This window comes from Hyalella azteca, unplaced genomic scaffold (assembly GCF_000764305.2).
Source record: "Hyalella azteca isolate HAZT.00-mixed unplaced genomic scaffold, Hazt_2.0.2 contig6127, whole genome shotgun sequence".
Lineage (NCBI taxonomy): Eukaryota > Metazoa > Arthropoda > Malacostraca > Amphipoda > Hyalellidae > Hyalella > Hyalella azteca.
In genome coordinates, this window is record NW_025936295.1 from 217,387 (window position 1) to 232,176 (window position 14,790).

At 36.8% G+C, this 14,790-nt stretch overlaps 1 protein-coding gene across 1 annotated transcript; it reads right to left on the reverse strand.

Moving 5' to 3' along the window:
* Positions 1-1,000: 1,000 nt before the first annotated feature.
* On the reverse strand, positions 1,001-4,416 carry LOC108669001 (extensin). The gene is made up of 2 exons (XM_018156286.2): positions 4,396-4,416; positions 1,001-2,816 (listed from the first exon to the last, which is right to left on the reverse strand). The coding sequence occupies exon 2, from the start codon at positions 2,792-2,794 to the stop codon at positions 1,637-1,639; it is 1,158 nt and encodes a 385-aa protein (XP_018011775.1). The 5' UTR covers positions 2,795-2,816; positions 4,396-4,416; the 3' UTR covers positions 1,001-1,636.
* Between the last annotated feature and the right edge of the window lie 10,374 nt (positions 4,417-14,790).

A 14,790-nucleotide genomic window follows, 5' to 3' on the forward strand; every position in this document is an offset into this window, starting at 1 on the left:
TCTAATATCCATTCATAAGTAGCCACACTGTTAGAAAAATTACCGTTAACGGTATTACCTGCGTTTCAGTGGCCGGTCGGCACGTGAAAAGAAACACCGTGTCGCCGTTTTTATTCTAATTTAACACTAAAAATCCGTAAAACATCTGTTAAAAACGGCGAAACAGTTTATTTTCACGGGGCGACCGGCCACTAGAACGCCAGTGGGACTGTTTTTTCACCGTTTTTTTCTAACAGTGCAATAATCTGCATTAATTATGAAGGCTATCGCATCCGTTTATAAGTAGGCAATATTCTGCAGTAAATGAGTATAGGCTTCAATTTGCATTTTTAAGCAGACTATAACCTTCATTAATTATGTAGGTTTTAACCTCCATTTGCAAGTGGGCAATAATCTGCAGTACTAATTAAGTAGGTTTTAAAATTATTTTCTTAAGTAGGCTATACCCTACATTAATTAAGTAGGCTATAACCTAAGTAAACTTTAACCTTCATCAATAATGTGAGATCATATCATCAACTCGCCAAGAATACCTTTCTACTATGTACCGAAATTTTTTTTTTGTGAGTAAAAAAATTGCTGTCCTAATATAATGCGGTTACATCATATGATAATAATTGACGCTGATTACAGATCTGCCTGGTTGTTACTCTTAAATTTTCCTTGCCTGGGCCTATACTTTCAAAAAAAGTTAAGAGATCGTAAGGTCATCAGCCAATAATTGACGGCCTTTCAAGCAAAATCCACCAATCATAGATAAGAAAATAGAGCGTAAGTACTTAAGTTCACTTAGCGAGTTTTGAAAGTATGGCTCCTGGGTTGCTCTTGTAGAATTTTTTGCCGCACGGCAGAGGTATATTTTTAAGCAATTAAATGCTTCTACAACAGAGCACAGCAGCCGTTCCGTTAGGGGACGACTGACTCTTAATTAAATTCATTTAAATGTACACTTTTTTCCGATAACAAATTGAAACCTCGCCGGACGAATGATTCAGAAAAGGAAAGAGAAACATCAGAATTTATTTAGTATGAAATTAAACCTTCAAGAAGGAAATGTTTCAGAGTCTATAGAAAGACAAGTTAGAATAAATAAATAGCATATAGGCTGTACAAATAAATATGTTAGTGAAGACAAGTTTATTAACTTAATTTTAAAGCTTACGTGGACTAGTTCAATCGAAATTCGATCGTTTGGAATCTTACAACATGGATGAGGAATGTAATTTAAAAAAATCCTTGTGCTCCTGGAATTTAAATGATGCGCATAGAAAAAAAATAAAAAATGATAGTTTTTAATAAAAAAAATCATCATCGCAAACTTATTGATTGACAATCACACAAAATAATTTTTAGCAATAAGTCCAAAATATAGATTTGTGTTCGGAAACTATTTATTGAAACTTCTTCAAAACCAATTATATATAGTAATCTAAACTTTCAGAAGTAGATATATTATTTTTGTTCACAACGAACAAGCTAGAGGCTGAGAAGCCTGGTGATAAACCTTAAAATATTTTGTCTTGAAGATAAAAAATCAGTTCCTATCACGCTCGCGTAAATCCCTGAATAAATATAAATATTTCGAGTCTCGGCGTTGAATATAGTATTGACATGTTGGAGTTGAATTCATGATGACCTATGACCAGACCCATTTTTCTTTCTTGGATTTATGAGGCTTAGAAGGTATGTGCTGCTCGGCGCTGACGAAATCAGCTGAAGGAATTTGAGAAATTTTTTCGAAGATTGCAGAATTTCCATCGTCATGCGGAGCAAAATAAGTGGAGTCCGGTCTCTTTTTGAGTGGCGGGGGTTCGTAGCTGGAGACTGGCGGTGGTCGATGCTCGTAACTTGCGATCGGCTTTACGTGGCTCGGACTCTCATAAGCAGAAATGGGTTTGTGGTGAATTGGTGGTCCATACGTAGCCGCTGGTTTCGGAGGAGCTGGTGGTCCATAAATCGCCACAGGTTTTGGAGGAACTGGAGGTGCATAGCTGGCAACAGGTTGGGGATAGGTTGGAGGTGCAGAAATCGGTGGTCCGTATGCATCTACCACGGGTTTAACAGGGACCGGGGGTCCATAGCTCGCTATTGGCTTGGGTTGGTCGTAACCGAAATTCGGTGGGTGGCTGTAGGGTTGAGGACCGTACGCTGGGGCTGGCGCGGGATAAACTGGGGGAACTGGAATGGCGTTGTGGTTGGGGTATCCCACAGGAGGACCATAATCACCTGGTACTATAGCTTGATGGGATGGATATGCACCATGCGGGAATGAAGGGCCATAGGGTATTTGAGGTGGATAAATAGGCTGGGGATGAACGGGACCATAAGGAGGATACGCTCCCGGAGGTGGATGTCCTCCATAAGGAGGGTACCCACCGTGAGGTGGATATTCCCCATGAGGAGGGTATCCACCGTGTGGTGGATATACTCCATGAGGAGGATACCCTACATGGGGTGGATAACCTCCATGAGGTGGATATGGAGCATAGCTGGGAGCATAAGGCGGAATAACTCCACCGTGATATCCCCCATATGGTGGATATCTACCATGCCCGCGGTAATCATCATCGTCGAAGATGTCGTCCATGAAATCTAATATGCCTTTTACAGGCCCAAGAAAGAAACGCTGTGTAGGACTTGACGCAGGGCCAGAGTACGGCCGCTGTCTGGCTGTCACAGCGGCCGCTGTAGCTGCGGTGCCGCGGCCGTCGGCTGCGGCGAACGAGAGCTGCTGAAGCAATAAAAAACCTGTGAAGACGCTCGAGAGCAATCCAGCAACTGATGATCCGACCATTTTTGCTGAGGAGCTCCAGAATCTGCGGAAAAACGCCACTGTTAGGAGATCGCGTGAAGGAAAGAGGAGCTGCTATCAAGAAAGTGTTCGACTGTGGCAACTCAAGATCAGGTTCAATTAAAAAAAGCAGCTCGGCAAGACGGGTGCAGCGAGTGGAATAGTTTTTTAACCTAAAAAAATTTTGTTGATTAAAGAGAGCTTCAGGCTGTGGCATTACTGGCGTTATTTTTTGAGAAAAAAGTTGTGGGACTGGTAACGAAACCGCGAGTCCAAACCGTTCCTTACGTCACTATTTGGTCAGTAAATTTAATAAGGAATTAAAAAAATATATTTTTACTCGAAAAATGATGCTGGAGATCACATTTTAAAATTGTAATTATTCTGCTCGAATCTTTATGATTGTGCTTCAAAGGTGGCAAATGAATGGTTTCTTTCTAAATTTTTGTAATACACTGATTCATTTAATGCATTCAGATGGAAGAATAAAATAATAACTATAACAATCCGAATGCTGCTATATTGAGGAACTTATTTATTGTTGATAGGAAACAATCGAATTGTGTATTTTTAATCTTAATTCCAATCCAATTATGAGTGTAAGGGCAAGCAGCAATTAGCAATTCAACTAAACATTCGGCTGAATTGGGATAAACATGTCACAACCTGAAAACGCATGTAGGAAAACTGAAAAATTAAAACATTAAAAGAGTGAAAGTTTGTAACGAAAGCGCAGTAGTTAGAAGTATCATTAAGAAATATTTATCAAACCAAGACTAAAATTTTCATGCTAGTGCTTCTTTAACAAATAAAAACTAATGAATTTCGCACAGAAACAAATTAATTCTAATACGAGCGTTGTGTGACGCCACTGAAACTGAAGTATATTTTTGCTGAATAGCAAAACATAGAAATTTGAGTTCTAAAGAAGCCAGTATTCGTTAACATACTTTAAGACACTGCAGTAAGTTCAGACTCAAACTAGCCACAAGCTAGCATTCCAAGTCAGCAGCACGACAGCAAGTTCAGCAAATAAATAAGTTCAGTTTAGGAATGTCGGTTCAAACAAAACAAGCAGTAACCAACAATGTTCGTAGGCACACGTTAAGAAAGTAAGTTTAGTAAATGAGTAAGTTCATTATTTGCTGTAAGTTCAGACAAAACAAGCACGAACCAACAATATTCGTAGGCACAAGTTAAGACTGTAAGTTTAGTAAATGAACAAGTTCATTATTTGCTGTAAGTTCCGACTAAACAAGCACGAACCAACAATATTCGTAGGCACACGTTAAGACTGTAAGTTTAGTAAATGATTAAGTTTATTATTTACTGTAATTTCAGACAAAACAAGCACGAACCAACAATATTCGTAGGCACACGTTAAGACTGTAAGTTTAGTAAATGAACAAGTTCATTATTTGCTGTAAGTTCCGACTAAACAAGCACGAACCAACAATATTCGTAGGCTGTTGACTGTATTCGTTGTTAAGACTGTAAGTTTAGTAAATGAGTAAGTTCATTATTTGACTGTAAGTTCAGACTATACAAGCCACGAACCAACAATATTCGTAAGTCGACATAACGACAACACGTGCACCACGCACCTGGAAATGACTAGACCCCGAATGACCTAGACTTTGACTCCTGAAGTTTCTTATACCGAGCGATATGCCTGGCACTGTGGGTTAATTTTGCTTGCTTTCTTTACGCAATGGGCAAGCTTGCTAATCACCGGCCCATGACCGCAAAATATTTTGGAAACTTATATACTTTAATATTATGTATACTCTCAGTATTTTTTAATTAATTAATATTATTTACTAAATTAACCACTAATCCTTGACTTCTCAACGCTGAGTCAAACTGCTATATTTATTTCATGAGTTGCCACTGGGCCCGAATCTTCCTAACATCAATAAAGCGTTTCAATTTGAATGAAAATCAACCTAATTAAATTGAATTTATATCAATATTTGAGTAAAATCAAGAAGCAAACTTCACACAAACGGGATTATAAACCTCACTCTCACTAGACTCGCTCTCTTCCGGGTCTTGACGGCCAAGGTGAATGCGGCCCAGGCATGGCAGACGTGGGCTGAAAGCGCAAAAAATGCAGTCAACAACATCCTACGCTATTCCTACCGCGATAATAGTTATTAGTTGCACGCATTTTATTTGTGTGAAATTTCACTGTCTGAATACGCGTATTTAAAAAAATGGAATTCGCTAATGAAAGCAATAAGAATGCTGAATGCATTCTGAATGTTTTACTGAAAGCATAACAAACTTAGTCAATATGATCCTACGCAATTCCTACCATGATAATAGTTATTAGTTGCACGCATTTAATTTGTGTAAAATTTCATTGTCTTAATGCGCGTAGTTAAAAAACTAGAATTCGCTGATGGAAGCCAAATTCCTACCGCGATAACAGTTATTAGTTGCACGCATTTTATTTGTGTCAAATTTCACTGTCTGAATACGCTTAGTTAAAAAACTAGAATTCGCTGATGGAAGCAAAATTCCTACCGCGATAATAGTTATTAGTTGCACGCATTTTATTCCTGTGAAATTTCACCGTCTTAATACGCGTAGTTAAAAAACTAGAATTCGCTAATGGAAGCAATAAGAAGGTGGTTTTACTGAATGCATAATAAACTTAGCCAATATGATCCTATGCAATACATAACTAAATAAATGTTATTAATTGTTGTCTAATGTACTGTATATTTGTGTGAACTTTCACTTACGCTTATTTCGAGAAGAGAGAATTGATTATGGAAGCAATATGGAGGTGGTTTTACTGAATGCATAATAAACTTAGCCAATATGACCCTACGCAATACATAACTATAAATAAATGTCATTATTTGTTGTCTAATGTATATTTGTGTGAACTTTCACTGCATTAATACGCTTATTTCGCGAAGAGAGAATCGATTATGGGAGCAATAAGGAGATGATTATGATGAATTCATAATAAAATGATGCCAGTAACAAAACTTTTTTTTGTGATATTTCACTGAATTAATACGCACCTATGGAGACGATAAAAATTTTTCGTAGGGTAAAAAGAAGTTGATTTAGAGTTGAACGCGTAAAAAAATGTTATCAATTATAGATCTAATGCAATTTCTACTTAAATAAGGGTTTTTATTTGTTACTCACATTACCATTCGTTCGAAACTATGCTTCATTAATACACATAATGCATTATTCGAAAGTGAATAGCATCTTGAGTTGGTAATAGAAGCAATAACAAGATAATTAACGGATTTGGTCGCGTATTTTTTTCTGATATTCTGATGATAACAGAAAAAAATAACTCAGTACTCACTGCAGTGAGTGACAGAGAGCGCATTTTCTCGTCAACGAAAACGTGAAGTCACGGACGGACAGACAGACGGACAGACGGACAGACGGACAGACGGACAGACGGACAGACGGACAGACGGACAGACGGACAGACGGACAGACAGACAGACGGACAGACGGACAGACAGACGGACGGACATGGCAAGCATAATAGTGCATTTTTTCCATAAATGAGAAAATGCGCTAAAAATGGCTTATCAGGACTACCATAACGGGATTTACTGGGTTAATGGCATCAAGAATTGAATCATGTGCACTCCAATCGTTATTAATGCTACTCAAGTGATATATCTTGAATCGTTGAGAGCTTTACACCTAAACTAAGGTAATATTAGTGACACAATTGTCCTTTTGTCCATTCAGAGAAATTTAATGGATTTCTACAGACTTATTCTTAGTTTTAAAGCACCTATTTTAGCTCAATCGTCCAAAAATGCAGCATCAAATAACATATCCAGCCGTCGTTGGCCATGACATTGTCTCCACTATGGAAGAACTCGTGGGTGGAGACGCCTCCAGTGAGTGCTGCATCAGGAGCCTTGCGGTAATCCCGATTACTTCTTAATGAATTACTTCTTAACTAGTTACTTCTTAACGAATTACTTCTTAACGAATTACTTCTTAACGCATTACTTCTTAACGAATTACTTCTTAACGAATTACTTCTTAACGAATTACTATATATTATATTATAATAATTTCAATAATAAACAATAATACACTATACAACACTATATTATATTATTATCCAATTAAAATGTTTGAAATGCCTATTCATTTCAGTGGTTAAAAGGGAAAATATACATAATTTTTACTTGATCACAAGTTAAGGATATAACGAAGTTGTTCACTGTGTTTATATATACTGTTTTCTGTGCAGGAAATATTCTCTAATAAAATCTAAGTGGATAGGATTCTCCCTGTAAATCTGACGAGATTTCTAAATGAACAAGTGATTTATCAAAAAACTTTTTCTGATACCCGCGTTTGAGCGGCTCGTAGCTTTGAATAAATGGTTTGCTTAAATATATTGGAGGAGTTAATTTAATTAACTTTGGGTATTGTTGTTGCAATAAATGAGGGAAGTTATTGTTCATTTGGCTGTCTGTTTTTCAGCAAGATCATTAATTTTTTGGTTATACCAAAATACAAGGATTTATTACACGGAAACTAGGTTCATTTCCTCGGAAAATTGATCCCAATTATGACAGTAACACAAAATATTATCCACATATCACTGCCGGAATGTTAAAGAAACAAATTTGCAGGTCATTTTCTGCCTCAAAAATTATTTGTTCAACACATTAATTTTCATTTAAATTTATCGTTTTTCGCATTGGTTTAATTTTTATTGAGAAACACGAAGAGATTTCCTCTGGTGTGACCCTCGAGATCAGGCATTATGAATCATAATCTCGCGAAGGCTGTTTTTCCATCGCGCCAGATCAAAAGCTCGGAATTGAAATGAAGGCTGCTGATGGAGGTAAAAATCCCGGGAGGACGGACATTATTAGAAAATTTCATTTGACAGAAAATCACAGAATAAATCACAAAATACATGCATTTTCATTTTATTTAATAATTCACATGCTGAATTTTCAATAGATGTATCTTCAGTTAGTAAAACCTTCGAGAAATCCAAATTCAGCTTCATTCAACTTCTAAACAAAGTAGAGTTTGAAATAGAATGTAACTTTTGGCGCTGTCACACAATGCAACACGAGTTTTAGTTACGCTGCTGGAACTCCGGAACGTTCGACGTGGCATCCGCGCACCAAAGTTTAATGAACGCGACCTGCATGAGCGACGTTGACAGCAGCCGGCGGCGGTTTAGCGTTCGTCATTTACACTATAACAAATAATACAATATAAAATATCATATAAAAAACTCCACAGTCCCCGAGTCATGAATTTGATGAGAAGTTCGTGTGGTATGTAATGTATGCCAGAACTCTGTGACTCTAACGATAATCTTAAATTATAATAATGATCTTAATAAATTTATTAAATTGGGTACGGTGAAGTGGAACGAAATTCGACACTACAAGTTCGAGAGACTTGATATCGGCTTAGAACTTCCTTAGTCTATTTGCTTTCCAGGAATTTAAATTGTGAACAATCGGAGATTGTATCCAACAAATTCTCTATTTCAATGTTAAATTACTTGAAAAATTTGCGACTGCACAAATTTTACAAGCTATTTATTGATTGTTGTACCCGTAATAAGAAAATTTGACGTGTATTACTTTTCCATTAATCGGGGCTTTTCTAAATGATGGACCCAATTTCACAAATTCGTATTTATCCAAGTTGAAAATCAAAATGAGAAATTCATTCATCAATGGAAAGAAAAAGATTCAAAGTTTTGTTTTGCTTATTTACAAATGTTCATGCATTTTGTGCCGCACGGCGAACATCTAAATTAATGGTAGCCAAACACGTCCCATACACAAGAAAGCATATCTTCTATTACTGAGTGTACCGTAGCAGTGATACGGTTCTTCAGATCTTCCAGAGTATAAAATAAAATAAAATAAAATAAAATGAATAATTTTAAAATAATATATATAAAAAATTATTAAATTGGGTTCATCTTATAGAATAACCACGGTAGTGTAAAAACTTTATGCCGATTTACTACACCTTACATCATTTATGTATTTATTAGAAAAGGCATTTATATATTTATTGTGTATGATGAATACATTAGTAAATTTATTGTTTGCTGTATTCATTGAATTTAATTAGTATGGAAAGGAATTCAAACAAAATGATACCCATGAAGTCGACGTTAATTCGTTCATGGGAGACCATCGATTACTATACGGTGGACTTTCGAATCTAATTGTTTCAAAACGTGCCAAGTTTAAACAATACGCAGTTCTTTCAAGGTACTCAAATATACACAAAATATATAACTCAGTACTCACTGCAGTGAGCGACAGAGTGCGCATTTTCTCGTCGACGAAAACGTGAAGTCACGGACGGACAGACAGACGGACAGACAGACGGACAGACAGACGGACGGATGGACGGACGGACAGACGGACATGGCGAGCACAATAGTGCATTTTTATCATAAATGAGAAAATGCGCTAAAAATTAGCAGAGGCTAAATTAGTTTTTTACCAACTCAATACCGCTGCTGACTGTCATGGCGCACACACTGCCGCTGTTCTCATGTGGCAACCTCATCACTAAAGTCGATTGTGATCGAAAAATGTTGGTAGTGCCCGTCTCTTGGAGGATAAAAACATGTCACAAGCGATTGGTAGCCGTAAACTTGAACGGCTTAAACGTGGGACAACGTAAATTAGATTTTCTTCACTCGACGTACTCATGTGACAGTGTGCATTAAACTCACACATGTGACCATCTACACTGGACTGACCTACTTGACTAATTGTCGTATGCAATATATGCTGCCCAACGAAACGTATTTTTAGCCAGAAATATTTGCTAAATTTATAAGTATGAGTATTAATTAAATGAAAAAATAATTTCAAACAGAAGAAAAGAAAGAAAAGAAGAATAATTGCAAATTTAAGAAAATTAAAGATTAGCTAAAAAGAGTTCAGGGGCCATAATTTCAAAACTCGCTAAGTGAACGTAAGTACTTACGCTCTATTTTCTTGTCTATGATTGGTGGATTTTGATTGAAAGGCCGTCAATGATTGGCTGACGAACTTGATATCTCTTAACTTTTTTTTTAAAGTATGGTCCCAGGTGAACAAATAAAAAATACGGATCCAAGTAAACAAGTAATTATTATATTGCATGATGATCATAATGAGACTAACGCTAGCTAGCGGTGGACGAGCGAAACAATTAATGGGAGGTTTGTTCAAAGAAGTCACGTGGTCTCGTCGAACACTTAATTTTTGTCGATTTTTGTGTCACGATTTCAGCAAAAATTTTGCTTGAACTTTAGATTCGATCGCCTTCCGAGTTCATCTGTAGAAGTTCATCTGTATAAGTGGAACTAAATAACAATCTTTTCATGAGCTTCTTGTTACCGTGAACATCAACCGACCATCATCATCAAGTGGTTTGCCGAGCCCAACTTTGTATATGAACACGTTTATGGGATATGAAATTATGCAGCAATTTCTTAGGCTAGCGAAATTCGTACTTTTGAACAGTCAAATTCTGCCCGGCCTCGGCAAAGCGCCGAAGGGAACTCGAGTGCCGATAAATCTTGCCAGCTGTCGAGCAGAGTCCGACCTGCGCCGATGGAAGCTTGCAAACTTACGCTGCACATGGTAAAAAGTCCACGGAAAAGACTCGCCTAAGGATCAAATCACAAAGCGGTTTAAGGTTTGCAATGCAGCTGTGCAAAAGTGTCGGCTATAGCGCGCCTATTTTCAGTTATGGAATACAAGGCGGTATTTTTCCTGGATCTGAAATTCAATTTTCTTTCCGTAATAAAGGCTGTGTTATTGTTTGAAAGAATTATTTAATTTGATAAAAAGTACAATGGTTTCCTAATTTGAACCGTATCCCCGCCTTTTATGATGGATATAGTTTTACAAGAATAATTTCCCGATCATTTCAATGCTAATTCGAGACTTTGATTAGGAAATTCCACCGTTCGATTGCCAATGTATATTTCGGAAACGAAATTTCATGATCCGAAATGCTTACTGCTATCTACTTTGATGCGTAGGGCTTTGAAGATTTCAAATCAACATGTCTGAAATCGGGATTGATCTTGAGGCTTATTATGACATGGAAGAAATGCCGTTATCATCATTCATGCATGAATGCTTCCGTGAAAACCGCTCAAACTTTTTAACACATCTACTCACAACATCAGCTCATGCGATGCTCTTTGAGCGACGTGTTTGTCGTGGGAACGAAGTTGCTTTTTATTGGTGAAGGCATTCGTCTCTATCGGTGAATCGAGTTCGTCTGAATGGCAGTCTTATTTCCAGAAATGTGAAAGACCTGACGCATCACACCGGATCGGAAATCGAATGATGACAACTGCCTCGATACCAACTTTTCAGAACTAGTCGTTTGCGGATGACTGCATATAATAATAATATATCAAACTATTTCCTAACGTATGTAGATATTTACTAGCAAAACATTAATATTTGCGACTTTGGTTTGCCAACAAAAATTTTGCTGATCGGCAGTTGCGGTTTTTCACGCCGTCATGGTTACGAGATATACTCTCAACTATTTCTGCATTAATCTAACCGCTTAAACTTTTCACGGTAAAAAAATTGGTTTGTACAAATATTTTGTTTTAAATAGGAGCTAAACACATATCTGGATGTGAAACACACTCGTGCAGTAAAGTTCTACTGAATTTTCTGGGTTCTACTAATTATACAAGAAAATATCATCAAATATTGATAAGCCCACTATCAGTTAAATCTCATCGAACTAATCACAAATTATTATACTGAATCCATTTAGACCATAATGTTTTTATTTAGACAATAATGCTGCGACCGTGGAACGATTTATGTTCTTCTTAACACTTACAACAGTCAAAACATCCATTCATAACTCCTGCAATTCGGAACCAATTTCGACGAAAATTAGCAAGCAATTTTCTCGGATTATTGCATCGTCGAAATTCTTACAATGAAGTGCTATTTTTCAGAAAAATTGCACTATACCATTTCCCATATGGTCATTTAACTTTATTAGGGAGCGGATACAGAAATCTGACGCCACTTCGATAACGGCACTTTTAGACGTTATGATGATGCTATGATAATACTTTTGATGGTATGACGTGTGGCAAAAGCATATATTTTAAATACCATTTAATCGTTTCTTAATTGCATGATTTATGCTGATTAACACTCTTAAAATGCCGGTTTCACAGTATTAACCTCAAAAGAAACGGTGGAATGCGAATGTCGCAGTGTTAGTACAGTATAGGGTGCTTACACGAGTGTAAGATAGTGCAGTTGAATGCGTTATGCTATGAGTGCAAAGGTAGAATGTGATAGATGAACTGATATTCCGTTCTGTGCCTCAACGAAACAATCGTAACTAAAGCCGATGTTTTCTAATTGGTTCACAATATGTAATCAATAACACAGGAAGATGAATTTTTTTTACTAATAAGACCATCGTCTACGAGTTTTATTTCTGCCATCTCGAATTCGCTTATTTGTTAACTTATAAAATAAACTACAGTAATTGAAGAAAGATCCCTTCAAACCCACATTTAACACGGATCGAAATCTCATTAAAGTCCTGTTTTGAAATTTAAAAGATGATCAAAATTTTTAATAGCTAATAAATTAAAAAACCGCTGTACCATTTCCAAACTCACCTTCATAAATTTCCTAAATCAAAATCGCAGTTAAATATAATTTTACACAGATTTTTCAATGTAAACGAATTCCAAGTAATAAAAAAATAAAAATAATATTCCAAGTAATAATAAAAGTTCACAAGTAATATTGAAGTAATTTTGATGTCGTTTATACGCACCCGAACAGCTAATGTTCATTTTCAGCGCCAGGCTTCAAACACAAAAAATAGACAAATTTATTTACGATGAATCCTAATTTGAAACAATATAAAATCCTCAATAGTTACTGTTGATCGTTTTCACTGTTCCATTTTTAATTCCTGTAATTAGTGTCAGAAGTAGTTTTTTTAATGACGAAAAATGCATAAATACGCACATAATATGACCGCAAACATAGGAACATGAGACGATGAAAGCATATATAGTAACATGAGTGCCGTATGCATAGGAACATGAGTGCCGTATGCATAGGAACATGAGTGCTGTATGCATAGGAACATGAGTGCCGTATGCATAGGAACATGAGTGCATGATAATTTCAAATTTAAGAAAATAAAAGATTAGCTAAGAAGAGTTCAGGTGAGCAAATAAAAAATACGAATTCAAGTAAACAAGTAATTATTATATTGCATGATCATCATAATGAGACTAACGCTAACTAGCGGTGGACGAGCGAAACAATTAATGGGATGTTTGTTCAAAGAAGTCACGTGGTCTCGTCGAATTCTTAATTTTCGTCGATTTTAGTGACACGGTTTCAGCAAAAATTTTGCTTCAACTTCAGATGCGATCGACTTCCGAGTTCATCTGTATATAAGAAAAGTGAAACTAAATGACCATCTTTTCATGAGCTTCTTGTTACCGTGAACATCAACCGACCATCATCATCAAGTGGTTTGCCGAGCCCAACTTTGTATATGAACACGTTTATGGGATATGAAATTATGCAGCAATTTCTTGGCTAGCGAAATTCGTACTTTTGAACAGTCAATTTCCGCCGGCCTCGGCAAAGCGCCGAAGGGAACTCGAGTGCCGATAAATCTTGCCAGCTGTCGAGCAGAGTCCGACCTGCGCCGATGGAAGCTTGCAAACTTACGCTGCACATGGTAAAAAGTTCACGGAAAAGACTCGCCTAAGGATCAAATCACAAAGCGGTTTAAGGTTTGCAATGCAGCTGTGCAAAAGTGTCGGCTATAGCGTGCCTATTTTCAGTTATGGAATACAAGGCGGTATTTTTCCTGGATCTGAAATTCAATTTTCTTTCCGTAGTAAAGGCTGTGTTATTGTTTGAAAGAATTATTTAATTTGATAAGAAGTACAATGGTTTCCTAATTTGAACCGTATCCCCGCCTTTTATGATGGACATAGGTTTACTAGAATAATTTCTCGATCATTTCAATGCTGATTCGAGACTTTGATTAGGAAATTTCACCGTTCGATTGCCAATGTATATTTCGGAAACGAAATTTCATGATCCAAAATGCTTATTACTATCTACTTTGATGTGTAGGGCTTTGAAGATTTCAAATCAACATGTCTGAAATCGAGATTGATCTTGAGGCTTATTATGACATGGAAGAAATGCCGTTATCATCATTCATGCATGAATGCTTCCGTGAAAACCGCTCAAACTTTTTAACACATCTACTCACAACATCAGCTCATGCGATGCTCTTTGAGCGACGTGTTTGTCGTGGGAACGAAGTTGCTTTTTATTGGTGAAGGCATTCGTCTCTATCGGTGAATCGAGTTCGTCTGAATGGCAGTCTTATTTCCAGAAATGTGAAAGACCTGACGCATCACACCGGATCGGAAATCGAATGATGACAACTGCCTCGATACCAACTTTTCAGAACTAGTCGTTTGCGGATGACTGCATCATAGGGGAAACCTACATGTTTACTATTTAGACGCAGTCGGCTTTTGAAATGTGTTGGAAACACAATTTCTTTAAACTAGAATAATAAAAAATATAACTCAGTACTCACTGCAGTGAGTGACAGAGAGCGCATTTTCTCGTCTCTAGGTCACGGACGGACGGACAGAATGACAGTCAGACAGACAGACAGACAGACGGACATGGCGAGCACAATAGTGCATTTTTTCCATAAATGAGAAAATGCGCTAAAAAGGCCATTTGAATAGAAACGTGTAAAGCCGAAATACACAATGATTTAATAATGATTTTTTATTTCCCGCAATTGCATAATTAAAAGCTCTTCAACGAAGTTCCTTGCTAGTTGAAAAGATGTAAGAAATTTTCGTTTTTGAAATATACTTTTGAAAATTCTACCGCTAAATTTTCAACTGGCATGAATCAGGCAAGATATTTAAAAAGATA